General features: G+C 37.1%; 1 protein-coding gene across 3 annotated transcripts; it reads left to right on the forward strand.

Moving 5' to 3' along the window:
• The first annotated feature begins 1,179 nt into the window (after positions 1–1,179).
• Positions 1,180–27,945, forward strand: LOC122297695 (peroxisome biogenesis protein 1). 3 transcript variants are annotated; one of them, XM_043107838.1, is made up of 17 exons: positions 1,180–1,736; positions 1,953–2,126; positions 7,421–7,520; positions 8,533–9,030; positions 9,397–10,134; positions 10,443–10,534; positions 11,717–11,790; positions 11,978–12,200; positions 16,340–16,433; positions 16,561–16,715; positions 20,996–21,226; positions 23,194–23,394; positions 24,589–24,714; positions 24,795–24,856; positions 26,417–26,534; positions 27,035–27,319; positions 27,419–27,945. In XM_043107838.1, exons 1-17 carry the CDS (start codon positions 1,533–1,535, stop codon positions 27,455–27,457), a joined length of 3,414 nt encoding a protein of 1,137 aa, XP_042963772.1. In that variant the 5' UTR covers positions 1,180–1,532; the 3' UTR covers positions 27,458–27,945. The 3 variants fall into 3 exon arrangements, with proteins under 3 accessions (XP_042963772.1, XP_042963783.1, XP_042963778.1); XM_043107849.1 differs by lacking the exon at positions 1,180–1,736 and having other exon boundaries at positions 2,079–2,126; positions 7,421–7,516; XM_043107844.1 differs by lacking the exons at positions 1,180–1,736; positions 1,953–2,126 and having other exon boundaries at positions 7,421–7,534.
• Positions 27,946–27,982: the final 37 nt, after the last annotated feature.

Raw genomic sequence — 27,982 nt, forward strand, 5'->3', positions numbered from 1 at the left:
TCTCACTTTGCCTTTTTTTTAAGCCCCAATGTGGTATAAGCAGGATGTATATATAATAAGAATATGTGGTATACAAATGGTCTTCAATCGAACTGTAATCCCCAACGATGTGTATACATTTCATATGAAGAGTATTACAAATGAGCATGATGTCTATATAATAAGAATCATTTGAACCCAACTACAAAATCATTTGAACAACCCCTAAATTAGTCTAAAATTCATAAAATGAAGGAGTAAAAATTAGCACACAAAGAAGTAAAAAACAAGTAGCCTAAACATAACAAGAAGCAATAATTTTTACCTAGCTCTCATAGGCTTTATTTTTTAATTACCAGTTAGCACTATAAAGCAAAGAAAACAGGAAAAATTCACCTGGAGCAGCGTTTGAGCAGATCATGTTTCCTCCCTACATACACAAATATATATCATACTGTTATTACAATGATTTTCAATTCATCATGCAGATCAATGATTTTCAATTCATCATGCAGATCAAGAAGGAAGCTATCTATACAAAATAAATAAATAAAAATTTTACTTATCTATTTCAAACACAATGTTTTCTCACAACCCAAATTGAAATAAAAGCACCAACAAAGAGAAAGTGTGTGTGATGGAGAAAAACTGAAGTTGACGACGGAGGAAAAACGTTGAAGACAACCGCCACGAGAAACAAAGCTTCAATCAGAGTGACAGGAGGATAGGGTTTCAACAAGAGAGAGAGGAGAAGATGACAACAACGGGGCGAGAAGAAGAAGATGACCAAGGGGTGAGGAGAGAGAGAGTGTGTCAGATAGAAATGAAACTGTGAGGGCTGAGGGTCCTCAATATCAACAACTTTTCCATACTCAGGAGGAGGGGGGAATGACCAAATGAGGGATTTGAAATGACTCTTGGTTGGGAGGCGGTTCATTGGTGGTATTAGTAAACCCGGTTCGGTCTACACGTCATGTATGCATTGTAGATACACCAAACAATGGCTGTTGAGTGGATTTATTTAATATTAAAATACAATAAATAATTTCATTTTTTAAATCTTAAAATAATAATAATATTAAAAAATAATATTTTATTTAATTTTTTATTTTCATTTCAACACATTTTATCTCAATTCACTGCACAAATTTATCCTAAATCAGTTTGATTTTTAACGGCTGAATTGGCCGCAATTAAACCCCTTTTCCCGAACATTGATGATCTTGATCTACGCTCGGTCGGGTCGGAACGTCGGGTAGCAATTACAGTGGAGCAGTAGAACTTTGAAGAAATAATCCCAGAAACTTAATCCCAATTCAACGGAGGGCCGTAAGGCTATTCTGTGAAACGGTGCGCAGACGCTGACGCGAGGCGGAATAGGAAAGCATCCTCGAAGTTCGATAAGGGGTTCGAGAGGTTTTATCCATCTCGAGCTCCCCAGCTGTTGAGTTCACCTCTTTTTTCTGTGTCCGCAGCCTCAAGTAATCTGATCGTCAGAGCTCCCTTCCCCTAAAATCTCCTCCCCACACCCCTCTCTCCCTCTCTACAAGTTCATGGAGTTTGAGGTGAGATTGGTGGGCGGAGTAGAGAACTGCTTCGTATCTCTCCCTCTTCCTCTGATTCAAACCCTGGACTCCACCCGCTCTGCTCTCCTTCCTCTCCCTCAGGTTCTCGCTCTTGAGCTCCGCTCTCTCAGTGACAGCCGGCTCTGGCACGTCGCTTGGTCTGGCGCCACCTCTGCTTCTTCGGCAATTGAGGTACTCTTGTCTTCCTCATTCGGTTGTTCTGTCAAATGGTTTCTCAAGGGCTAGAAATGCTATTAGTAATGGCTCAGTTTCTTTAGAAATTTTAAAAGTTCTCAACTCACTTTCTTAATCAGCATGACTCTCTGCTTCCCATCTAGCCAATGGTTCATTGTTTAGATTCAAATTCTGTGCTGAAGATTCTTCTGTTGCTTCGTGAATTCATCACAGGTAGCCCAAAAATTCGCGGAATGTATTTTCTTGCCAGATCATGCCACAGTTCAAGTTCGAGCTGTTTCCAATGTGCCAAAGGCTACTCTAGTTACTATAGAACCTCTAAGTGAGGACGATTGGGAAGTTTTGGAGCTTAACTCGGAGCACGCAGAGGCAGCTATATTGAACCAGGTACATTCTCATAATCTGTGAATCTTTTATCCCTGTTTCATTGGTGTACAGTTAAACCTGGATAATGCCTGTGGTTAGTCTCTTTTCGCATATATAACTAATGTTTTTTAATTTCCTTTTAAGATTAGTGTCTAAAGTGGACGTTTCTTGTTGGTGGATCTGATTTGTCGATATATGTAAATCCTTAAGGTCTAAACAAATTGGCTTTCAGGATCCTATAAGGAAATCTTGATCTCTAAATTCGAACTGGGGTGGGATGAGTATTGTATGTGTTCATTGATCTTAAAGTGGAGTTACTGTTGACTTCTACATGAATTGATGGGAGGTGGGGCATCTGTAAGAGCAGAGGGATGGTCAAAGATAAAGCCACTGACTTCATGGAGTTACAATCACCTTGGAGGCCAAAGCTTCATGGGTTGGGTTTTCGTGTGTATTGATCTTCTAAGTGCTAATTGGTTGGAAAGGCCATTTGAAGAAGATGAGGTTCATCATATGATCAAAGGGATGGTCAAAGATAAAGCCCTTGAATCGGATGGCTTTTCCTTGGCTTTCTTCCAGGTGTGTTGGGACTTTGCGAAAGAGGATGTAACAGGGGTCTTTCACGAATTCCATTCTTTTAGGAGGTTCAAAAAAAGCCGTAATGCAACTTTCTTGGCTCTTATCTTGAATAAAATAGGGGCCTCAGAGGTGAAGGATTTTTGTACCATCAGTCTTGTGAATGGGGTTTATGAAATCATTTCTGAGGTCCTTGCCAATTGTATGAGCGATTATGGAGAAAATCATATTGAAGCCTCAAAATGCCTTTTTCAAGGGAAGACAAATTCTAGACTCGGTGCTTATAGCCAATGAATGCTTAGAGAGTATAATTAGATCTGGAGTTCCAGGATATAGAAAAGGTTCATAATCATGTGAATTGGGACTTCCTCCTTTATTTGCTTGGGAGATGTGGTTTTGGGGAGAGGTGTTGTATGTGAATTAAGATACGCTTTTCTATTCTGGTAAATGGTACCCTAGTGGGCTTCTTTTCTAGCTCGTGTATTGAGGCAAGGGGACCCATTGTTTCCTTTCCCCTTCGTTATTGTGATGGACATGCTTGGTTGGATGGTAGAGGCTGCAATTGGAGGAGGGTTTATCTTTAGTTGCCTTGTGGGATGTTCTAATAATAGTTTTGTCAAATTTTCCTTTCTTCTTTTTGCAGATGATACATTACTCTTTTGCGAGCCGAAATATGGCAAAGTCCAATCATTTTTTTTTTTGTAAGTAAATGATTGTATTAATAAAAACAAGCATAGCCCAAGTACACAAGATGGTATAAAAGAGATGACATCTATTTAGAAAGGAGAAATATAAATAAGAAAATATGAAAATCAAGGACGTTGAAATCATTAGCTTTGACCCATAAAAATAAGGTTCTAACAAAAGTAAATTAAGCTCTTCTAATGAGCGCTCCTTGTCTTCAAACGTCTAGCCATTAGCCAGAGAAGCTGTCCAAGTAAAGAATGCCGCTTTTGGGGTCGCCTTATTTCTCCATATCCTTCTCCAAGGAAAATGATTGTTATGCGATTGTGTAAGTGACTTATAGAAAGAGCGAATTGAGAATATACATTTTCTTGCAGGTGCCCACCACAACATATCATAACATAGTAGAAGTGCCTTCAATGCCGGCATCTAGTTTTGTTCTGCCTCACAAAAAATTTAGAGTTTCATCTGCGAACAACCAATGGGAAATTTTAAGAGTACCCCTATTAATGTCACCAATGGAAAAACCAACCACAAAGCCACTGTTAGTGAAGGTAGAAATCATTCTATTAAGCGCCTCCATGACTATGAAGAAAATGAGTAGCGACAAAGAATCCCCTATCTTAGACCCCAAGAGCTATTAAAAAAGCCAAATGGGCTGTCATTCACTAGAATTGAGAACTTCGCCGTGGATATGCAACACCGGATCCACGAGCACCATCTTTCTCCAAAACTACACCTCTCCAGCAAGATAGGAAATTCCAGTTGACATGATCATAGACCTCCATATCCAACTTGCATAAGATACCCAGATTGCCAGACTTTAATGTTCTATTGATACATTCATTGGCAATGAGAATCAAGTCCAAAATTTGTCTACCCTTTACAAATGCATTTTGAGGATTCATAATGATTTGCCCCAATGCTCCCCTAAACGATTTGCAAGCACCTTGGAGATGATCTTGTACACCCCATTCACAAGACTAATGGGTCAATTATCCTTCACCTTCGATGCCTCAATCTTCTTGGGAATAAGCATAATAAAAGTGGCATTGAGGCTTTTCTCAAATTTTCCAACCAAAGAAAATTCTTGGAACAACTTCATTAGATTCTCCTTCACCACATCCCAACATGATTGAAAGAATCCCATAGAAAAACCATATGGACCTGGTGTTTTGTTTTTTACCATCCTCCTCACCACACCATGAATCTTTGTCTCCTCAAGGGCCTTTCCAGCCAAGAAACATGCCGCGGCTTGATGGACTCAAATGCTAGTCTATCAATCTTTGGCCTCCAGCCCACTTGTTCTGTAAGCAAATATTCGAAAAGATAAGGAATATGCTCTTTAATCACAGGGGCCTCTGTACATACCACCCCATTTATATTCAGCCTCTCAATGGTATTAGTTCTCCTATGAGAATTGTCCACTCTATGGAAGAATTTTGTGTTTCGATCTCCTTCTTTCAACCACAAAGCATGTGATTTTTGCCTCCACGATGTCTCCTCCAATAAGGTAACCCACTCTAAAATTAACTTTGTCTTCTGAGAGACTTCATCTAGAGAGAGAACTTGACCCTCTTGTACCCTCTTTACCTCCTGTAGCTCCGCCAACATAGACTTCTTACGATTGCCTATGCCACCAAAGGATTGAGCATTCCAAAACTTTAACTCTTTTTTCAAAGCTTTCAGTTTGTCCGCAAAGATGAAACTAGGGGTGTCCTAGAATTGATATGAGGCAGAGTTCAATCATTGAGGGCTCTCTTGCTTTGTTTTGAAGCTGCTTCTTGTCTTAAGGTAAATCTTGGGAAGCCCGAGATGGTCCTGGTGGGAGTGGTGAACAATGTTTGAGGTTTGACAAGCATTTTGGGTGTAAGGTTGCTTCTTTGCCTATGAAATATTTGGGTTTCCCCTTGGGGGCTGCTTTTAAAGATAAGGTCATATGGGATGGGGTAGTCAAGAAGATCGAGAGAAGATTGGCGAGGTGGAAAATGATGTATTTGTCGAAAGGGAGAAGAATCTCTCTTATTAGGAGTACTCTTTCTAATCTTCCCACTTTTCTATCATTGTTTTCTTTGCCTGCAGTGGCGGCTAATCGGATTGAGAGGTTGTTTCGTGCTTTCTTATAAGGAGGGATTAGGGAGGATATTAAGTTCCATCTTGTTAGTTGGTACAAGGTTTGCTCTGCAATTTCTAGTCGAGGGTCAGGGCTTTGCAATTTGAGAATTTTCAATAAGGCCCCTTGGTAAATGCTTGTGGCGATTTCACCAAGAGGGGGGGAGTCTCTATGGATGGAGGTAATTAATTTGAAGCACAGGAGTGCCTGGGGGGTTGGTCCTCTAATGATGTGAGGGGGAGCGTATGAGGTGGGCATATGGAAATTTATAAGGAAGGGATGGGAGGTATTTACCGATTATATTACCAGTTAAGAAAGCGTGGACTCTACTTATTGGATTGGTGCTTCATGTGCAAACACGACAGTGAATCTGTGGACCACCTCCTTCTTCACTGCAAAGTAGTTAAGACCTTGTGGGATGAAATCCTATCCAGGCTTGGTATCGCATGGGTTATGCCTAGGAGGGTGATTGATTTATTGTCTTGTTGGCAAGGGATAAGGGGCAATCGTCAGATAGCTACTGTTTGGAAGATGGTACCTTTATGCTTAATGTGGTGCACATGGATCGAAAGGAATAGATGCTGTTTTGAGAACAAGGAACGCTTTCTAGATGGTTTTAGGGCATTTTTCTTTCATACCCTATTACTTTGGGCGTCTTCTATTGTATTGAACGGAACAAGTCTTCACGACTTTTATGCTACTATTCGCAGCACTTAGTTTGTAACTAGGCTCTCTTTGTAAACTCCTTGTGTACTCAGGCTTTGCCTATTTACGTGGATCAATAAAATCTTTTACTTATAAAAAAAAAAAAAAATATTATCATGGTTGGAGTGGGGTCCAAGATTAGATTTTAGCATGATGTTTGGTGTGTTAGTTTTGCTCTCAAGATGGTGTTTCTAGCTCTTTATTGAATTGCATCTGACGAGGAGGCTTCAATGTTGGATCAATTTGACCGCTCTAATGGCTTTCATTAGTGGAATGTTCTTTTTATTAGAGCTTACCAAGATTGGGAAATTGGAGTCATTTCAGAGTTATTTAGCTTGTTACACTCTTCGAGCATGGGTATTCATGTGGTGGATAGGTTGCTTTGGAGGCACACTAGGAGCAAGAAGTTTGCTGTTCGATCCATGTACAAGGTGTCGTCTTCTTAGAGTTATCTTTCTTTTCCTTGGAAGAGTATTTGGAGGCGTACGGTGCCTACTAAAGTTGCTCTTATTGTTTGGACTGCCTCTCTTGAGAAAATCTTATGGATAATTTGAGGAATTGAGGACTTCTCATCATGGATTGGTGCTATATGTGCTGGAAGAATGGTGAATCTATGGATGACTTACTATTACATTGTGAGGTGGCAAGGGCATTATGGAATGAGATATTTAGTAGGACAGGCTTGCATGGGTGGTGCTTAGGAGGGTGGTGGGTCTTCTAGCTTGTTGGAATGGCCTACATGACAGTCCTTATGTGGCTGCTGGGTGGAGGATGAATCCCTCATGTCTTATGTGGTGCATTTAGCTTGAAAGGAATGAGGAGGTTTGGAGATAGAGAGTGTTCTTTGGATGAGCTTAGAAACCTATTCTTTCACACTTTATTTCTTTGGTTTTCTGCTATTGTACTCAACGGAACTAGTGTTCTTGATTTTTTTGTACCATCTTCTAGTTCCTAGATTGTAATTAGATGTTTTCTTGTGTATACTTCCTATGTACTTGGGCAACACCTTTTGCTGTGTTTCAACAAAATTTTAGTTTTACCAATAAAAAATGATTTCTACACGGTTTAAACTTTCTTGATGCCTTTTAATCGTTTCAAAACAGTTCTGTTTTCTTCTTTCTTTTTTGTTCCCATAAAATTGACTTTCTAGCTATTTGGCTATATGTAGCCAGAACATAGCTTTGATGTCAATATTTTAGTATAAGCATTAGTTAACACCTCCTTTTACTAATCACAGGTCAGGATTGTCCATGAAGAAATGAAATTTCCTTTGTGGCTGCATGGGCACACTGTCATCACATTCCTTGTGGCTTCAACATTTCCCAAGAAAGCGGTGGGTAAGACATATAAAGTAATTCCTGACCACTGTTCTCATTCAAATGATGATGCTACTTGGTTCAACTGAAGTTCAAAAAACTTTGTTGGTACTTCATTTGAGAACTGCTGCTATTTGTCACACGTAAATTAACTTACTTGTATTCAACTATGTCATGAATCTTACTTCAATTATTGATAAGGAGTTGACAAAATGAATCCTTGACTTCTCAACCTCATGATCTTCTACATTTTGCAGGGATCGGTATGCTTTCAATCTCATATTTGCACATTTTAGTTGTTGAGCTAAAACAATTCTTATTATTTTCAGATTATTTAGTAGGGAACCTTGCTATTGCATGCTTGAATTGTTTAAAACATTATAATGGCGACTTCAATATTGTGGAAGGTGTTATCTAAACTCCATGATCTTCTACATTTTGATGTGCTTCTTGACTGTTTATCTGCATTAAATTGACGTTCAAATTTAGTCATATTAGGTTAACTATCTTGTTAAGTTTTCTTTCAATGTAAAAAAAGGTTTATTTAGGTTTCCTCAAGTTTCCAGGTGATTTGTTTTTTCCTGTCGTGTATTCTTTTTGTTTTGATATGTCAATGTTTCCAAGTGACTGGAATGACACAGAAAGAAATATTGCCTCTACAATCTGCATCTGGCTTCATATTTTCTGTGTCCATGTTATTCACTGGATCGGTTATGCAAATCACTAAGAAATTTTACTTCTAAAAAAAAAAAAAAAAAAATTCACTAGGAAATTTCATCATTTTCACTGCTATTACAAGCACTTTTAGAAAGTGGTGATTCTGGCACTTTTAGTGGCTGAATCAATTTTCCTTTTGTCTCTCCTCTTTGCTTGTGCTGATTAGATATCTGTGAACCTTGTGTATTTGGTCATCCATGGTGTTGTAAGTTCATACAATTTTAAAATTTTATTTCAAATGGTTTTTAAGCCTTGACATTTGAGGTTATATATGTTAATCTGCTGGGACTTTGTCTGACTTGTGAGTTTCTGCCAGTGCAACTCATGCCAGGATCTGAAGTTGCAGTTGCTCCAAAGAGACGCAAGAAAAATGTGAATGCACATGAAGTTGGTTACAAGCAACATGGTACTTCTACCAAAGAACATCATATTGCAAGGGCACTATTGCGTATTCAAGCTCCAGACGGGAGATTTATTCACAGAAGTAATGTTCGTGGTGTTGAGCTTGGCGTAGTTCTCACTTCTGTTGCTTTTATTCACTCAGAAACAGCTAAAACATTATCATTAGATTCTCTTCAGTTTGTTGTTATAATTCCAAGATCTTCATCAGAAGAAAGCATGAGGAATTCTGATAATGATGCCTTGAGAACAAAAGGCAGTTCAACTCCAAAAGTAGCAGGCACTGGAAATTTAGCTGACAAGAAGAAAAATCGTCAAGCAATTGTTCATCTTTTAATTTCGGATTCAGTGGCTAAAGGACATGTAATGATCGCAAAGCCTCTTCGTCTTTATTTGGGAGTTAGCTTGCATTCATGTACGTTTTTCCTGAAGTCTAATGAAGTATTCTTACCCCATCTTCATGCCTTCTAAATTCTATTTATGAGATCTTCTTACTTCCTAAAATGTTTTTGTGTAGATTTTTCAGAATTTGATGTTAGTTTTCTTTAGTTTAAATTTCAGGAGTTCGTTTCATCTGTGCCTTGACCTTGTCTTCCTCATTTGCATAGCCAATGGAGCAAGCTAAGCTTGACTCTTCTTTTAGGAAAAAAGCATCCTGTAGAATTTTTTTTCTTTCAGTAAAGCATTCTGCAGAAAAAGTATTGTGATAAAGATTTACTGGAAGTCCAACAATTCATTTATAAAACAGATTGCTCAAATGTGAATGCTCTCATACCTGCAGGGGTCTTTCTGAAGGGATGTGATGTTAATTTGAAGAAGGATATCCCATTTCTTTCACTTTCTCCTTGCCACTTTAAGAAGTTTGGGAAGAATAATGCTCTTGAGAAAAATGGTCTAGAAGGGCTCGACAACCATAAAGTTAGCATGGTAAAAAATATGCTTCCAAAAACCAACTCAGGCACCTATGTGGATCATGTAGATTGGTCAATCCATGATGAAGTTATTTCTGCTCTTTTTGATGAATCTACTTGTAAAGAGGATGCGAGGGATGCTTATCAGTCTGACAGTGCAAAGGGATTACAGTGTCTTCTCAGGGCATGGGTTCTGGCACAGGTTGATGCTATTGCTTCAACGGAAGGGGCAGAAGTTAATTTGTTGCTTTTAGGAAATGAAAGCTTGCTTCACTATGAGGTGAAAGGTTACAAGCGTGGGACCAATGGAAAGTTACAGTCTTCAGCTACTGGTTCTTTGCAGGACAGAAACAAGACTATGGAACTCCCAATTGAAATTTCATATTTAATGACTATTACTGATGAATCTCTTCATGCTGCAAAAATAAATGCATATGAGGTTACTTTTGATCGGAGGAATGATATTCTGGGCAGAGCATTTGAAAATCTGAATTTGGGGAACCCTGTTTCTTTCCATGCTGTCCAAGAGAGAACCTCTGATATACACATTAGTTCAGATATATCTTCCTTGAGCTGGAAGGGGACGACTGCATCTGATGTTATAAATAGTAGGTATTCTTTACTCTTAAATGGCTTCTTTCATTTCTCACTCGTGTGAAACTCCTATTGCCCATGGTGTGACATCTGCCAATAAATGTTTTGTTATGGCCATGTACACTCAAACAGCTAGGCTGAAATGCTGTCATTACTGCATCACATTGCCTTTTCATTAGGCCTTGGATGGAACTTTACATTTTTGTTCTTCTAAACTTGTTTTTTCCACTGACATGTATTTCATGGACGACTATGTGATGGTACATTTTTCTTCCCCTGGTTAAAAGCATTGTCTTCTTTTTTAAATGTGTTCCAAATGCAGGGATTATGGTATTGTTATCTCCATCTTCTGGAATGTGGTTTGCTTCTTACAATCTTCCTCTCCCTGGAAATGTGCTAATATATGGGCCTCCGGTGAGTACATGTTTTGAGTATTGATTTGCAGCTTTTATTATTTTAGTACTTGAGGGGGAAAGGAAGCTCCTTACCAGTGGTAGATTAGATGTCTTGGGAGTTGGCCAAATAACTTGCATGGTCTTCCTTTTATGATAACTACCGAATAGGTTTATATTGTCATTTGTTTTTGATAAGTAAGAATAAGATTTTATTAAAAGTAAAGAGGCATGGCCCAACTACACAAGACGTATACATGGAATACACCTAGCATCATCTAGGGACTAGAAATGGATACAATCAGATTGTGAAAACTATTCCCATCACAATCAATGACCAAAGCCCATGGAAAAAGAGTGTTGAAGAAGAATCTTTTCAGCTCATCCAAAGAATGCTTCTGGTCTTCAAAACACCTATCATACCTCTCCATCCAAAGGTACCACATTATACAATGGGGAATTATATTCCAAACCGAAGCATCATGTATATTACCCCAAAGACCCTTCCAACACCCAAACAACTCCACCACCCTTCTAGGCATAATCCATGCCTCTTCGGTCCGGCTGAAAATATCATCCCACAAAAACCTGATATTTTATATTGTCATATTGTCATTTTGCAAGCTGCCTAAATATTTCTAGACTCCTCTAGATTAAAAAAAGTTGAATAGAATTTGTACTTAATATCTGGAGCTTTCATAATTTTGAACCTGGTGGTATTTAACTAGGTAGAAGAAAAGTGTTGGATGATATGATTATCCAAGCTAGGTTCTGTAATATAATAAAATGAGAAGCAGATGGTTATGTTGTGCTCAGATTTTGGATGAGAGTTTTCATCTTGTGTCAGGCTAGTGGTTCATCAATTATGTATATTACAGTGAAAAGTGTAGGGTTCAAATTAAGTGCTTCTTTTATAGGCCAGCTTTCTATTCTTAACACAACTAAACTCAACTCAAAATAGTTATTACTCACTAAATTGGTGGTTATGTCATTCCTTTTATTTTTTATGGGTCCTATATTTCTGCGTTTTCATTTTTCTTAAGTTTTGTATTGTAAAATAATATGGTAGATATCTATAATTTTTTAATTTCTGGAACCAATTCATCTTAAGAGTATTTTAGTCCTCTACATTCTTTAGATAATTTATTATGTGCGTCTGTTCAGACAATTGATGATTTTAATTTGGCATGTCTTTGACTATTAGGGTTCTGGAAAGACATTTTTAGCGAGAGCTGTTGCAAAATTCTTTGAAGATCATGACGGCTTCTTAGCACATGTGTATGGACTTATATTTAATGCATCAATGTCTTTTCCACTCTGTTGGTACTTGACATATTTGAAATGCTGATTTAGAGGGGTTATGACTCCATGAATTGAACTTCTTTGCACCTTCCAAGAATATTAATATGGGGGCTTCTGGAGTGAAATCTATATCAACTGCTCTAATGTAGGTTCACATACGCAGGGTTTTTGTCTCTTGCTCTCAACTTGCTACAGAAAAGGCCTCGATCATTCGACAAGAACTGTCCAGCTACATATCTGATGCTTTAGACCATGCACCTTCGATTGTTATCTTTGATGATCTTGACAGCATTATTTCATCCTCTTCTGACTTGGAAGGATCCCAACCATCAATCTCTGTTGCTGCACTTACAGAATTTCTAACGGACATTATGGATGAATATGGGGTAAGGATTATTTATGGTTTACTAGTTCCACACTTTCCTCTAATTATAATACTGATGCTGATGGTATGGCATAATCTGTTATCTGTTGTTGATACATAGTAAAAATTTGCAGCGGAAAAATAAAAAGGGCATGTATTATAACTACAAACATTAGTACAAGAGAAGATTTTAAAACATCAAACTTGGCATCTTAAATGCTATCCATAAGTTACATTGTCTCAACATCACAATGTCGTTATAAAGTCATTACAATCATAAATTGTCCAACAACTTCATTAAAATAAAAAACATAAATAATCATCAACAGAAGAATAGCCCAGACGGGAACAGACCCCTGTCTCACTCGTTGGGTTGTGTTGAGTTGTCTTGTTCGTACATGCCCTTGGTGCCCACATCTGCATCAAAGTCTACGGTTTCAATGAGCGAAATTGTATTGGGACTACCATGGTGAGATTTCGAGAAATCTTGGTAAATAAAAAAAAAAAAAAAAAAAAAAAAAAAACCATGACAATACGTATAATGCATGTAATGACAATGAATATACATGTATAAAATATAAGGATCCAAGCACCAATATAAAATATTTTGTGTTGCAATGAAATTCAAGAGAGAAACCCACTCAATTACCTCAACAACGTAGAGCTCTAATCTGAAAGGAAAAATATAACTCCCGATCATCTAACATAAAGCGTCGTTGATAAAGTCAACTTACAAGTAGTCGGTGTAACACAAGATAATTAAAATCATCACCCTATTACTATTTTGAAAGCTACAAACTTGAAACGAACATATAATAGCATAAACCTCGATCACCAAACACACATTGTAAGCACCATCATAGAAGGTACTTACCTCAAGTAGTGAATATTCATTGAGTTTTGGTCATTTGTGGGTTGGCAGATCTTCAAGCCAAGCTTAAGCTTTAGAGGGGAAGGGTTTTTTTAGTTGAACACATAATAGACGAAAAGGGGGGGGGGGGGGGGAAGGGAGGGAGATAAAAGGATGAATCGTCTTCACTGTTCCCTCTCAACATGATTGGTCTGTTGGTCGGTTGGCATCTGTGCTTGGCCAACAAGGGACAAACTCCTCCATCGGGGTTTGCCCTTTTTTTTGCCGCTTGTGAATGTAAAACATGTTAATAAAGCTTCTGACGCCAGCTGCGAATGGTCAAGGTGGAGTGTGAAGTCCGTGATCCTTCTCTCAAATAATGTTGTATTGTGAGAGCACGTTGTACATTCCCGAGCACTTGGTTGGATTTTCATTAAGTCACTTCTGAGCACTTGCTCGGGCCTTTATCAAGACATGGGCTAACAGATTTCGAGCACTTGCTCGGACCCGTATCATTTTTGTATGCTGTTCGCCTGGTGCCCAGTTTGCCTAGTACTTTGCTTGCCCATCTTGTTCTCGCTTTCACGTGTTGCTTGCTCGGTTTTATGCCCGCCTATCCTTTGCTCGCCCAGTACAACCTCCTCTCATGTACGTGTTCTCAAGTGGACGAGATGGTTAGGTCATTTACTAAATAGTATATGCCTACTTACCTTAGATGTGGTTCTTACCCTCTATGGACTACAGACTCGAGACTCATACCTTCCTATTTTTTAGAATTGCTTATTATGGTTCTAACTTCTTTGTCATTCTAAGGATGTTAATAATTTTAAGGATATGTTTTTGAGATCTTTGATCAAACTAAAATAAACTGTTCAAATTTTAAGAATTTGAACCTCAAAACTATTAAGTTTCCCATTTATTCACCTTTTGTTTCTTCCTTTCCTGCCTTGAGTCATTTTAAATGCTCATGCTGCATTTTATGGAAAACTGTAAACATTGAGTTTGTATAGATTTTTCTAGGGCTGTAAATGAATCTAGTCGGACCGAATTCAAACAAGGGTACTAGAGCTCAATTAGTGTGTTTACTCATTCGAACTTGAATAAGACTCAAATATCATTATTCGAACTTGGCTCGTTCACCTCTTGACTAAAACTAAACGAACGAATCGAGCTCGAACTCAATTTTTGTTTTTTTTAATTCTTATGGTTATCTTTTGATTAATACAAAAAAATTTAAATTTGGCAAAAAAATTCTAACCATTTAACTATTCAACCAAATAGTTTTGATTAAAAAATTCTTATGGTATAAGTTTTTATAAAAAAAAAAAATTAACTTATAATTATAAATTAAAAAAACTAATACATAAGATAGATGTAATAAACTAAACCATTTAATATATATAGAGAACAAAATAAATCAAAAGTTCTAGTTGTATAATATTATTAAATATAAGTTATGAATATATTGTAGCATACATTACTAAAAATTATATTTATTAGTGTATTACAAGCATATGATGTAAGTATATATTTATAATATATAAGTTATTGTACATATATTACACTATAAAAATGTAATAATATGCAATTATAAATAATTAGTAGTAGTTATAACTTACAATATGTGTTATTGTTTATCTAGTATAATGAACACCCTATTGTTTATAAGGTTAATGATAGATTCCTTAATTAAAAAGAAATACCATCAACTTATGTTATGATGCGGATTATATGTTAGATATAGTCATGGAGTGCGCAAATGCCGTACGCTCCTTTTGAAAAGAATGGGGTCTACTTTAAAAAAATTAATTTTTTCATGTGGGTTCTATATTTACTCATTTTTTCAAGAGGAGTGCGTGACACTTGCACACTCCATGATTGCAAATATCATTTCTCATATGAATTATAGTTAATCAATTAAAATTAATCTAGTAGTTGTTTCAAGCAAACGTGTATTCACTCATTCATTTATTACCATATCAATAGGCTATAATCTATGTAACAATTAGAAAATTAAAATATATAACATTAATGTTATATTACATGATATATAACTAACTAAATTTATAAAAAACATTGTTTTACTGACATAAAATAGCTTGATATATCATATAACTAGTAATAAAATACAGGGCTACTTATAAAAAAATAAAAAATAAAAATATAGGGCTAAATATTCTTACTAATTACTTAAAATATATTCTATAAAAAGAATTATAAAAATTATCCTATACACACTTTGGGAACATAATAATGATATTAAATAAGGTAAACTATAAATAAATTAATAATATAAAATTAATTATATAAAATACAACTAACAGGTAATAAATATAACAATAATCTCTACGCTGCTTTTCGCAGCTGTTAGCTTGTATCTAGGCACTTTTGTGTACCCCTTGTGTACTCAGGCCTAGCCTTTTTTTCATGATTAATATATTTCTTCCTACTTATCAAAAAAAAAAAAAAATTATAACAAATACATATTTAACACATTACAAGCTTCAAAACGAGCTCAAACGAGTCAAGTCAAGCTTATACGAGATTTGTTCACGAGACTAAATTGAGTCAAGCCGAGTTTTTATGAGTTTTGCTTGTTTAATATTCAACCCAATATTAGTGTTTATGAACATCCAATTTATTAAATTAACCTAGTATATACAAGCCGAGCTTGAGTTGTTCACGAGCTACTTTGTTCATTTGTAGCCCTAGATTTTTCAAAGGCTTCTATTTAATTGTGCTACACACTTTCAGACATTTCTACCCATAAAAATATATGCTCTCTTGTCTGCTATGTTCATTGTCAAGGTGCAATAGTGCCAATGGAACACAATATATAGTTCTATATTTCTTAGTAATCTTAATTTTTATGGATCTATGACCCTGCAGCCACTTTGTGCTGTTGTAGTTTGACTAGGGCAAATCTTAAAGGAGAAATGGACATAAATGCATGATCTCAATATAAGATTTTCTATTAAAGTTATATTGCTTCTCCTCAAAAGCAGTTCATTCTTTTCATAATTAAGTGAAAGTTATGTCATTCCTGACTAGTTGCTTTAAATTATATTGCCTTTTCTATGGAAGTGCTAATTTACATCTAGCATAGAAATTGGTGGTGAGTTGTTATTTATTGCATGTAATTGTTTTTTTATTTATTTGTTGTACTGGCTATTGATGATAATAATGCAATGAACTAAATTTATGTTCTGAAGTTTTTTTATTTTTTTATTTTAAACTTTTGTGGCTGTGGGTACAACTCTGTTGTCCTAAGCCCCAATTCAATTGATGGTTTTAATGGGTCCACCGAACAGGAAAAGCGGAAGAGCTCATGTGGAATTGGTCCTGTTGCCTTTGTAGCTTCAGTCAAGTCTCTGGAGAATATACCGCAGTCATTGAGCTCTTCAGGTTTGTATCTTTTTGCATGTGTAACGGGCACTGTCCTAGATTTGTAGTGGATGTAAAGAAGCTCTGGGTCTCTCTCCTTTAAATTAATATTCTGAATTGTTACCTTTCTGAATTTGATCATTTTCAGGAACGTTTGACTTCCATATTCAACTGCCTGCTCCTGCTGCCTCAGAACGCAGGGCTATATTGAAGCATGAAATTCTGAGGCGCTCCTTACAATGTTCCGATGAAATCTTGCTAGAAGTAGCTTCCAAATGCGATGGCTATGATGCATATGATCTGGTATTCATCTTGTTATTTCCTAGTCAAATGGATATGTCCCATTGTTTTGTATCTTGTAAAATACACCTTCCATTACAAGCCTTCATGGTCATTACATACCTCAGGTTTCAACACTTTATCTCTAGATGTTTTGCAGTCTCTAGGATGCTCACTATAAAACACTGCTTATGGGTGACGAATTGGAGCATGTTTATCACTCGTTAACCAGATTACATGGAACTATTACTGCCAAATACAATTAGGACAAGCTTGGGGAGTGAGATGAGATTAGAGTTTTGTGAATGGTAGTAAGATAGTTTGTAAATAGTAATGAGATAGTTTGAGTTAATGTTTTATGGGATTTTGGGAAAGGAGAGAGAAAAGGTTGAATAAAAAATATTATAAAGTTCAAATATTGTTAGATATATCGTTTACTTATGAAAAAAAAAATATTGTTAGATATAATTTTTTAATATTATTTTTGTTTGGGGATTTGAAAAAGTTGAATTATTTTTTATTTTTTGTTTGAAACTTTGGGAAAGTTGTAATGATTAGTTTGAAAATATTTTTGTTTAAGTGATGTTTGGGAAGGAGATGGGATGAGATGAGAATTTTCGGATGAAATATTTTTCCAAACAAGCCCATAGAATTGGTGACTCAGGTAAATTTCAAAGTGAAAATGATATCTAGCTAGCAACAAGAATTGCTGCCATCAATAGATTCTGTCTGCTTAAACCTTAACATAAAATATATCATAATAGTGTCTATTTTTATTTTGTCTTATTTTTGTATTTGGTATTGGGCTACTGGCCTTTCTCTACAGAAGTGTGCCCAAAGGGAAACTTACCAATTGATGTGGAGAAATTAACTTAAATGAGGAAACTAAAATTGGGGCCACTTTGTGCAAGTAGGGGTATAGGGACACGTTTTCATGTTTGATTACAAGTTCTCATAAAATAGCAAGTATCACGGGAGCATTCAGAGACTTCCAGCTGTCCCGAAGAAGTTCATGATGATTCAAACTCCAAGAGGAAATCTGAACAAACCATCAGAAAACTAGTCTATTTTTTGAGACTTTATTCTAAATAAAATGGGAACAAAATATGAGGGGTTTTAGAATAATTAAAAAATATTGATAAATCTAGGCTTATTTATGAACCATATATATATATTTTTTGATAAGTAAGAAATTTTATTAATCACGTAATTAGGCATAGCCCATGTACATAGGAAATATACAAGAGATGAACCTAATTACAAGCTAAGTGTTGTTAAAATCAGCATAAAAGTCATCAAGGCTAGTCACATTCAATACAATGGCTGAAGCCCAAAGTAACAATGTATGATAGAAAAAGTCCCTAAACCCTTCCATCGACCAATCCATATTCTCAAAGCAGAGACCATTCCTTTCGTTCCAAGTACATCACGTTAAACAAAGAGGCACCATCTTCCAAACAGCCTCTATTTGATGACCCCCTTGAATTCCTCTCTAGCATATCAATAAATCAACCACCTTCCTAGGCATGACCTAGGCAATGCCAAGCCGAGAGAAAATATCATCCCATAAAGCCTTAACCACTTCACATTGTAAAAGAAGATGATCCGCTGTTTCTCCATTGCTTTTACACATAAAGTACCAATCCATTATTAAGAATCCTCGCTTTCTTAGCTTATCAATGGTCAATACCGGGAAGTTTTTGTTCTTGGTATGCTTCAATAGTCCCCTGACCTTTCGCTTGGAAACTGGGTGATAAATCCCCTCCAATACAACACGGGCCATCCCACCAACTGCACAAGCTTGTGATCTCATCCCATAAAAGCCTTCTATTGTTGTCAACATTAGGCCCATATACTCAAGCAAAACCCCATCTAAAGCCATCTTCCATGTTCGTGAAAGAATGAGCCACCAAAAATTTGCCTACATTCTCCTCCGTCATATTAACTACTCTCTTATCCCACATCACTATGATGCCTCCTGAGGCTCCCTTGGAAGCTAAAGAGACCCAACCCATGTAAGAGAAACTCCACAAGCTTCTGATTATATTTCTATCAACAATCTTCAACTTAGTCTCCTGCAAGCAGATTATGTCAACCTTCCAATCCCGAATTAGGTTATTCACCCGTAGGCGCTTGTTCAAGTCATTTAGCCCCCGAACATTTCATGACAGAATCTTAGGCTTCATGAGACAACAAGATGTGCCCTATCATTATGCCTCCCCCTGCTGGAACTTCCTTCACTGGAGTCACAATCGATGGAACAAGAAAGCCTCTTGAGCTCCCTTGCTTTCTTAACTGCTGATCTCATTGGGAGGGTCTGTCCTGCTTCAATGGCAATGAGGAGAGCTTTAAAGTGTTCCTCGAAGCCTTCACAGGAAATCCCTACACATTGGTGAATTTCATCAACCTTACGAAGAACCCAATCTAAGTGTAATCCAAATCATAAAGGTGCTGGAGGTAGAGAACGCTGACCCCAGACTCCTTCCATACCAGCTGCAATTCGATCCCATCCGCTAACCCATCCATTGACTCATTAGTTGAGAAAGCCCATCCTCTTCTTGCAAAGTGCATAAGACCCTGGAGAGATCCTCATTTGTAACTGACAGTGTTCCCAAGGTTGTATTGGCAACATAAAAGGGTGTCTGAATTAGCCTAGTTGAGATCAACGCTTCATCATTGCTATTCACCTCTGCCGGGATGGGGGATAGCTCCTTGTTGAAGACTGACAAGTCACGTGTTGTCATAGTCCCTTTTTGTGCAACCAGAGGGCTGCCAGTGAAGATGAGAGATAGCTTCAATCCGAGCCCGTCCACTTGACGCTGTCATTTAGTTGCTACTTTGCTCTCCTACTGATCCATCTGAAGCCGTCATATTCGAAATTGGAAGGTCGCCAGTGACCAGGGATCCTTTCTGTTGCAGTGGCGAGGTGCCCGGAACGACCACCGGCGGGCCTGGGGACTTTGAGCCCGATATAGGTGATTCGGCACTTCCTTTGTTTTGAATGGTCTGAGACCTAGATGTTGGGCCTGACCCATCGTCACAACCTGTTTGTGTTCTGGCCTGCCAATTAGAGAGAACGGGCCCGCCAACATTCGACCCTCCAGCTTTCGGGTTCGGCCCATTCTCATCTCATCTCATTCCCCAAGCATCCCCTAATACTCCCTACATCATTTGGTGCTAGAGCATGGTTACATCTTGAGTGCCCCCAAGACCATTGTTGGAAGTATAGCACCATGGATCGTCCTGATCTCCATGGTTAACGATAGGAGTAATCATGGCGGGATGAAGCTAGTTGGGCCAGCTTGTCATAGGTGGCATGGCTCAAGTCCCACATTTCTTGTTGGAATAGGCTCTGATACCATTCTAATGCTCCAAATGAGGCCCAAGCCACATTTGGGCTTATACTTTAAAAGGACTAGCCAATGATACAATTGGAGTCCCATTGGAACAATTATAAATGGTAGGAACTTCTCCTTCCCAAGCAATGTGGGATCCCATAAACCACCTACTATTATAAGTCAGTATGGGGTATCACAATCATGGAGAAGTGAAAAGCAAAGTTTGATTTTTCTGTGAAGTGCAGAAAAATAATACAAGACAATGGCTCATACTGCTAGCAAATTGCTTGGTTACAACAGTTTCTTTGGGAGTTGGGCTTCCTGGCACAACTCCTATTCCATCATGCTTTGATAACCAAGCTACCATACACATTGCCTCCAACCTGCGTTTCATGAGAGGACAAAGCATATAAGATGAGACAAGATAATAAGTGGAGGCATAAATGCACCAATCTTTACGAAGTCATTGTCTAGGATGAAGTTCAAAGTCGATTTGTTCCAAGCTTGGCTTATATGAAAAATATGCACCAGCTTGAGGGTCCGTGTTAGAGAATGCTATGCTATATTTTAACCTTCTAGAAGAGTCTTGATGAGTTGTCCCTTTCCAGAACATTCATTTGTCTTATTGTAAATATTTCTCCTACAAATATGGAATGGAATATGTGAGGGCTGTACAGTGAAATAAGCACCTCCTTTCGTACACTTCTATTTTCCATCATAATATACAATCACTATCATAGGTCTCTTGCTTGAAATTCTGTACTTGAAGTGGGTTAAAAAATCAACCTTTTACCATATGTCCCCACTCGAGTCTCAGCAATAACTTGTCTCATATATTTACACTTACATGTTTATACCTCTTAAATATTGTAATCTGTTCGACTATGTGGATCTTATATTTTTCTTGGAAGCACTTTATTTGCTTCTCTTGAAACTATAAATGTTAAATGATTTTGTTCCTTTCAGGAAATATTGGTTGATAGATCTGTTCATGCCGCTGTTGGTCGTTTTTTGCCTTCTCATTCTGCATTTAAGGTGGATGGAAAGCCCACATTATTGAAGGAAGATTTTTCCCTGGCAATGCATGACTTCCTTCCAGTTGCTATGCGTGACATCACTAAATCTACTCCTGAAGCTGGTCGCTCTGGGTGGGATGATGTTGGTGGTCTCAGCGACATTCGGAATGCTATTCAGGAGGTAAAATCTTCCCATTAGCTTTTTAATTCTCCAGTCATTGATGTACATTGACATATTTATTGTGTGAAATAGAAAATTTGCTACTATTTTTGTTTATTTTTTAACATCTGATTGCTTTTTATTGCATGCTTTTTGTTCTTTTCATTATAAGTAAGAAATTTCTTTGTTGTTTTCCTTAGTGGCTTTCCTTGGTATAAATGCATTGTGACATCTGTGGTTCATTAAGATTCCCTTCCTCACTTTTTGTAACACATTTTCTTTGTAATGTAATTCCATTATGTGGTTTTTTGTTGACACATAATGGTTGTAATCGTTCTATGTGGCTGCATCTCCTAACACTAAATGGTGAATTTTTTTGTATTTCAACCATTACTTGTTATCACAGTTGTCTAAGAATGAATCATGAAGGGTCTCTTATCACATCATGGTTTTGTAACTTGTGATGATGAGTACATGTCAATTTAAAATCGAAATGGTATTAATTTTCAATAATGTAATGTTGGCCTTGTGGTATCCCACCTGAAGTCATGACTCAACTTTGGAAGTTCTTAAAACAAAGACAAGTCCCTTAAAAAAGTTCATAGTTGTTTCTGTTGCTTGGACAGTCATAGAACTATCTTATCTATCATAGTTTGCGTATTTGGAGGAGATTAGCTACTCTCACAGCTTTGTTAGATGATAATTTATGGTGAAAGTAGCAATAATTTGCTTCCCAAGGAGATGGTGGACTAGTTACAGATCAAGTATGAGAATGACCCTGACCCTGTAACACTCAAGAAGGGATGACACAGGAAATTAATGAAAGACCTTGAATTTACTCAATTAATGTGTTTCTAAGATTTTAAGCTGAGCATATTTGCGGCTTCTGACTTATCATTTCTCCTGGTTCCAAGTCTTCTTTTCACCTGGTGCTATAGCTGTTTGTTGTTTCCTATCGTTTCTCATACTTAGTAATCTGTATTTGTTCCTACATGCCATATGTTGGTTTCTACATGTAGCATGCTGTGTGAGAGTGTGCTTATCTTCCAAGCAGATGAATATAAAGAACAATAAAAGATGTAAGTATGATCTTTGTGTGTGTACAAGAACATTAATGCTATTTGTCTGTAATTTTAAAATGCCAGCACCCTTGAAGCTATGTTTTTCGAAACGGTGACAGTTCATCGAAGGACCTGGGATGATGAACAATAGATGCATGTGTTTTGAGTTTTGAAATCTGAAATTTTGACTTAAAGAAATAGCCGTAAATCCATGATCACCTATTTCCTCCTTGTCCTGAAGTTCAATTTCATTTTCTTTTATTGTTTGCCCAAAGGACTTGAATTTCATTGTTTTCCATGTAGTTGGTAAAGGGATGAGCTGGTGCTTGACTCAGTGGAAAGAACAGTTGTGTTTGTTCTTTATTCCTCTCATTTTGATCACACATTGTCTAAATTTTTATTGCTTTATGGAACCAAATTATAGAACTTCTTCTCACCTTTGAGTTGGTTTCAAAATCCTTGGAAGGGAAAATAAAAAATAGGGTTAATATACTTATTACTCTTGAACATCCAAAAGATTTACACTTGGCTTCCCAAACTACTAAAACTACGTTGTTGTACCTTCTAACTATCAGAAATTGGCAAATGGCACCCTCTGTCCAATCTTGACCTTGGAATCTTAACGAAAGGTCTATTTAACAGTTGGCTAGTTTGAAGGTGCAATATAACAGTTTTGATATTTAGGGGTGCAAAGTGTTACACAGGTTAGTTAGGAGTGGGGATTGTATTTACCAAAAGAAGTATTAACATTTTGACAGGTATAGTTGTTTACTTGTTTGTGTTGGCACTGTCTTTTACTTGCATTTTGTTACATTTGCAGCTACGATTTTTTATTTTTTATTTTTTTTTGCTTTTACCTGTTCAGTAGGAATCTGTTGTTCTGTGTTTTACATTCTCTTCAATTTTAATTCCTGATGTCAATGTCAGATCATTGAGTTGCCTTCAAAGTTCCCAAATACCTTTTCACGAGCTCCTTTAAGGTTGCGGTCAAATGTTCTCTTATATGGGCCCCCTGGTTGTGGCAAGACACATACAGTGGGTGCTGCTGCTGCTGCTTGTTCCTTGAGATTTATGTCAGTAAAGGGACCAGAGCTCTTAAATAAATACATCGGTGCATCTGAGCAAGCTGTAAGGGGCCACTTTATTATTTCTACTATTTTTGTATAGCCGTATTTAGATAATCCTTATTTTCTGAATCTTCATATTAATCAGCCCATGCCTTTTCTGTTTCATGCATTTTATCATAGCATTGTTTTTCTATTAGTTCTTCTATGGGCTCTGGGCCTTTCGGTTTTATTTGAAACTATTTGTGCTTTATAGAAATAACCTTTCTTTATAGTTTTGTGTATTAGTGATCAATGTGTAATGTCATCATATTCATCATCATCGCTATCTTCGTTTTCTTCTTTAACCCCATTGTTGTTGATCTCTATGTAATGTTTGACTTTCTTCTCTTCCATTTATTGCTTATGATTCCTCAATACTATCTTATTAGTTCTATCTCCAAATCCCAACTCTGATAGTGCAAAAAGTTGTGTGGGACGAATTAGTTGTTTTGTTGAGCTGGTGGAACTTGCCTTGGTCTCTCGGTGGAGATGTTAATGACCCCATTGTACGAGTAAAAAACTGGTTGATGCTTGCTTGTGTCAGCTATGATAGACTTTTCTGGCTATTTTTTTAAGCAGGCTTTATTGATATGCTTGCTGGTTGGAGTGTTGTTTGCATGGTTGAATAATTGAGACACCCCGTACATGATCCAGATTGGATAGATTTCTCTTCTTTTTGAGTGTGAAGTACAATTTCTGAATTGTGCCAGAAGTGGTTGGCTAGATTCTCTATTCTTTGTGATTGTGAGCTTAAAGTTTTCTTTTTTAAAACATTATTCTTATGGGCAGGGGCCATTGTTTTTAATGGGCTAGATATATACGTGATTTTCCATTTTTGGTTGTAAATGCTAGTTAAGTACTTCTCATGTGTACTTCTTGTGTACTTGGGCATTGCCTCTTTTTATGCATAAAACGTCTTGATTACCCATAAAAAATAAAAAAAAAGGATATGTAGGGTGGCAAATGATATTATAAGTTTGAAAATATGTGGTTGAGAAGGCTTTTTAGAATAGAAAAAGGATTAAGGATGTCATACCACTTTCAATGCTCTCCAAGTTTTGTTTTTCGTTGTCTTTTCTTCCTTGATTATGCGATATTTTATTTTAGTTCAGCTCTATGCATTTTTTGGTTAATTTTCTGGGCATTTGTGATAATACTTTTTACAAGTGAAGTGTAATGTTTAGTTCTGCTGCTGATGCATATCTGTTGGTTTCAGGTTCGGGATATTTTCTCCAAAGCAGCTGCTGCAGCACCATGCCTTCTCTTTTTCGATGAATTTGATTCTATTGCACCAAAAAGAGGGCATGACAATACAGGAGTAACCGATCGTGTTGTTAATCAAGTTAGTCTCTTGTTTGCCTGTACCATCTCAGGTTCTCTTTAAATTAATTTTCTAACAATTACATTCCCTCCTTTTCACAGTTTCTAACGGAATTGGATGGTGTAGAAGTTTTGACTGGTGTATTTGTGTTTGCTGCAACAAGGTTAGTTTCTCCACAGAATATTGATAATTTTTTGGGACAAATGTGCTTAAAGTCCATGTGGTTAGGCTGTAAAACATGGAACTCCCTTAAGTTTAATTTTTCACACTAATGTCCGTATTAGAGTGAAAAAACCTTAAGAAGCGACTTTATCAATTATGTATAATCATATCAACCATCATTTTACAACTTCCATATGAAATCCCCTCAACAGTAAATGAAAAGATAGTTTTCTTTTCTGTGGGGAAATAAAACAAAGAAGTATGTATTTTTTTTCCAGTTGGAAATGAAATTTGTTTTCTCTCATCTTTTTCTTTTTCTCTCTTCAGAGAAGAAAAATGAGATCCATGTACTTCTAGATATGATACACAAGTCATGATATTGTCAGAGATGGAGCCATGATAGTCCACTTGTGGCTCTTGGACTCTAGTGGGAGATTCGTGACATCAACATGAGATGTGGTGATTTAAATGTGAACGTGGGATGCCACAGTGCAGGGTGAAGGTCGGAGGGCATTGTCCACCTTAAGTGTTGGGTTGGTGTGTGTGTGGGGGGGGGGGGGGGGGGGGGGGGGGGGGGGGGGGGGGGGGGGGGGTGTACTCTGAGATTACTGAAAAACACCTTAGATATTTTTCTCAAAATTGTTGCCATTGCTACATCCCTGAATTACACGATATGCTACAAGGTTGTGTACAAGCCTTTTAGTTTTGGTGTGGATCAATGGTAATTTTGGTGTCTCAAAAAATATTTCAGTGTGTTTTTTGGGCCTAACAGCAGGTGGGAAGGTGTTTTTTGGGCCTATTTCCTCCGAATATACATAGAATGTCTCAAATTTGATAGTTCAATGACATAATCTCTTGGGTTAATTGTAGAATCAGTCCTTGTGTTTTCATTGTTTTCCAAACAACTCCCTAAATTTTCACTTTTTTGTACAATACATCTCTAGATTTTTAGAAACTCGCAATTTAGTCTCCCCATCCATGTCTCATCATGTTTTATGAAAGCACAATCTGTCGTTCAAAAAACGCACGTATCACCCAACCAAACACTAACACATGGCATTTCAGTTTCCTGTCAGCCCCTCCTTAAAAATATAATAAAAAAACATTAACAAGCTTAAAAGCCCAAATTTTGAGATTTATGACCATGTAACGCAAAAATGGATGATTTGTGTCAATAGGAACAAAGCTTTTGCTTTGAAAGTTGTGTTTGTTATAGATGCTTCCTTCCTTTCATATTTGTCCTCATCCTAGCATTGCACCTTCTTAGCTTAAAGCACCAACAAATGAAAGAAGGTAGAACCCCAATATGGATCCAAGCTGTGAAGAAGCTTTTACCTTTGAAACCACATCATTAATTGGTCATGCCATAGTGGTTTGTGGGAACTATAAATATGTAGTTGGCCGATGCATATGTTCAATTTCAGGTCAGAATTATGGAATGTTTCTGAACATCCTTTTCTTGTCACAATCGGATAGGTTTTGCTTTCAGCACTCTTTTTTCCAAGATATATTGATTATTTTGTCTGATGGAAAATGAACCTATATTTTTCATGTCAAGCAGTAGACCGGATTTACTTGATGCTGCACTGTTGAGACCCGGTAGGCTAGATCGCCTTCTCTTCTGTGATTTTCCATCTCCACATGAAAGGTTGGATATCCTTAGAGTTCTCTCTCGGAAGGTTAGTAGGACAATCTAAAGGAATGAATAGTTCTTGATGACTATTTAGTTTTTGCATTGTTATTTTAATTGAATTTTGAACCTTTTTTTCAGTTTCTTTTTGCGATTTCTGAAGTTTGATGTGAGGATAATTTCACCACTAATAAATGGGGATTAATGATTGCCATGAAATTCTAAGAAACCCATATGGCAGGCTAGTTCAAAATTAAGTCTATTTGCTACCCTTCATTCAATAACTAAATTACAACAATTAAGATGCGGCTCTTTCTTTGTTGCTTGAATCAGCATCTTTCTCTCAGTATGGCCATTAAGTTCCTTCTAGCAACCCATAATTTCGAGGAAATATTAAGGTGTAGAAAAATTTTACTAGTTATTTACTGTATATTCAGTGCCAAATGGATGCCTAGAGTTCAGACTAAAAAATATGGAGCTTTTCTTTTTGTCTACTTGTTTTGTCGAGTTAAAATATAATAATATTATGCTTTCTATGAATTCATGCAGCTTCCATTGGCCAGTGATGTTGATTTAGATGCCATAGCTTGTATAACTGAAGGATTTAGCGGGGCTGATCTGCAAGCCCTGCTTTCAGATGCGCAGCTTGCAGCAGTTCATGAACTTCTGGGCAGTGTGGATACCATTGTGCCAAACAAAAAGCCAGTAATAACTGATGCTCTTTTGAAGTCTACTGCTGCAAAGGCAAGACCATCTGTTTCAGAAACCGAGAAGCAAAGACTATATAGTATTTACAGAGAGTTTCTGGATTCAAAAAGATCTGTCGCTGCACAGGTCTTTCACTCTCTCTCTCTCTCTCTCTCTCTTGCAAAAAACCTGTTTGTCGATACCCTTCCAGAATATAGCTTGTGACTAACATAAATTTATTTGCAGTCAAGAGATGCCAAAGGCAAGAGGGCAACCCTAGCATGATGAATTACAGGGGTCTTGTAACCAGATGGAGCTGAATGTGCTATATGGTATACCATGCCACTTATTTATATTTTTGGTTGCTCATTTCTGCCACTCTGTATTCTTTTGCCCGAAAAATGAATTGGGTGGGAGAGCCGGGATTTTAAATATATAACCCATTCGAGAATTTGCAAGTCATTCCAAAGTCTATGAAATCGTGGAAAAGATTAAGAAAGCTTAAGATTTGCAATGGCAGGCTGCCTGCCAATTGGGTTAAAATCTGTAAATATGATCTTGGTTGTCGTTTCTATGGCGAATCGGTTTGGTTCCTCAACCGAGCTCAGTGCATTTCATTTTTAGACCCCTTCTACCATCCAAACACCCATTTGAGCGGCATCCGATGCCGAGTTAAGTGAGTTTTTACTGTAGATTGATGTAACCGCTACTGCCAAATGTGCCTCCCAAACCAATAAAGCGATGGCTGCAATAAAAAAGCAATATTTTATCTATTTTGCCCTTACTTTACTTCATCCGCAAGGCTGCAAA

Source organism: Carya illinoinensis, chromosome 2 (assembly GCF_018687715.1).
Source record: "Carya illinoinensis cultivar Pawnee chromosome 2, C.illinoinensisPawnee_v1, whole genome shotgun sequence".
Taxonomy (NCBI): domain Eukaryota; kingdom Viridiplantae; phylum Streptophyta; class Magnoliopsida; order Fagales; family Juglandaceae; genus Carya; species Carya illinoinensis.

Bases quoted from the DNA above. Each gene is read 5' to 3' on its own strand.
- LOC122297695 (XM_043107838.1), top strand. From the start codon at position 1,533: ATGGAGTTTGAGGTGAGATTGGTGGGCGGAGTAGAGAACTGCTTCGTA. The intron at 10,535-11,716 runs GTGAGTACATGT...TTTGACTATTAG, and splicing joins TGCTAATATATGGGCCTCCG to GGTTCTGGAAAGACATTTTT. The intron at 27,320-27,418 runs GTCTTTCACTCT...ATTTATTTGCAG, and splicing joins AAAGATCTGTCGCTGCACAG to TCAAGAGATGCCAAAGGCAA.